This window comes from Brassica oleracea, unplaced genomic scaffold (genome assembly GCF_000695525.1).
Source record: "Brassica oleracea var. oleracea cultivar TO1000 unplaced genomic scaffold, BOL UnpScaffold17221, whole genome shotgun sequence".
Taxonomy (NCBI): domain Eukaryota; kingdom Viridiplantae; phylum Streptophyta; class Magnoliopsida; order Brassicales; family Brassicaceae; genus Brassica; species Brassica oleracea.
The window spans coordinates 1-394 of record NW_013633739.1 but is presented as its reverse complement, the minus strand read 5'-3'; the positions used below and the strand labels follow the sequence as shown (position 1 = coordinate 394).

The 394-nt window shown below is 45.4% G+C and overlaps 1 protein-coding gene across 1 annotated transcript; it reads left to right on the top strand.

Annotated features, from left to right (window-relative positions):
- Positions 1-9: 9 nt before the first annotated feature.
- Positions 10-394, top strand: LOC106322350 (the record flags this gene model as incomplete). The annotated part of the gene is made up of 2 exons (XM_013760408.1): positions 10-103; positions 188-394. Coding segments are annotated over 2 exons (288 nt in total), but the record flags the coding sequence as incomplete, so codon positions are not given.

Below are 394 nucleotides of genomic sequence, written 5' to 3'. Positions count from 1 at the left end.
ATTCACTCACGGCCGTTTGATTCAGTCATAGACGAAGAAAAAAGAGAGTCATCTTCGGAGCACGAGACTCAAGTATCCAACATCCGGTGGCATCTAGCAGAAGGTAGTTATGAATTTTAACTAGAAAAGAGAAAAAAAAAAGAAAAAGAGTAATGAGATGAAGTAATTGGAATGGTTGTTGGCTCAGGTGGTTTCGAGGAGTTCAAGCTGTTGGAGAGGCTTGGGGAAGGGAAAAAGGCAACTGCCGTTATAGGAGAGGTGGCGGATGAGCTGGGGACGGAGCTGGTAGTGATGAGCATGGAAGCCATCCACTCCAAGTTCATCGACGCCAATTTGCTTGCTGAGTTCATCCCCTGCCCCGTCCTCCTCTTGCCCTTATGAATTATTATTATTA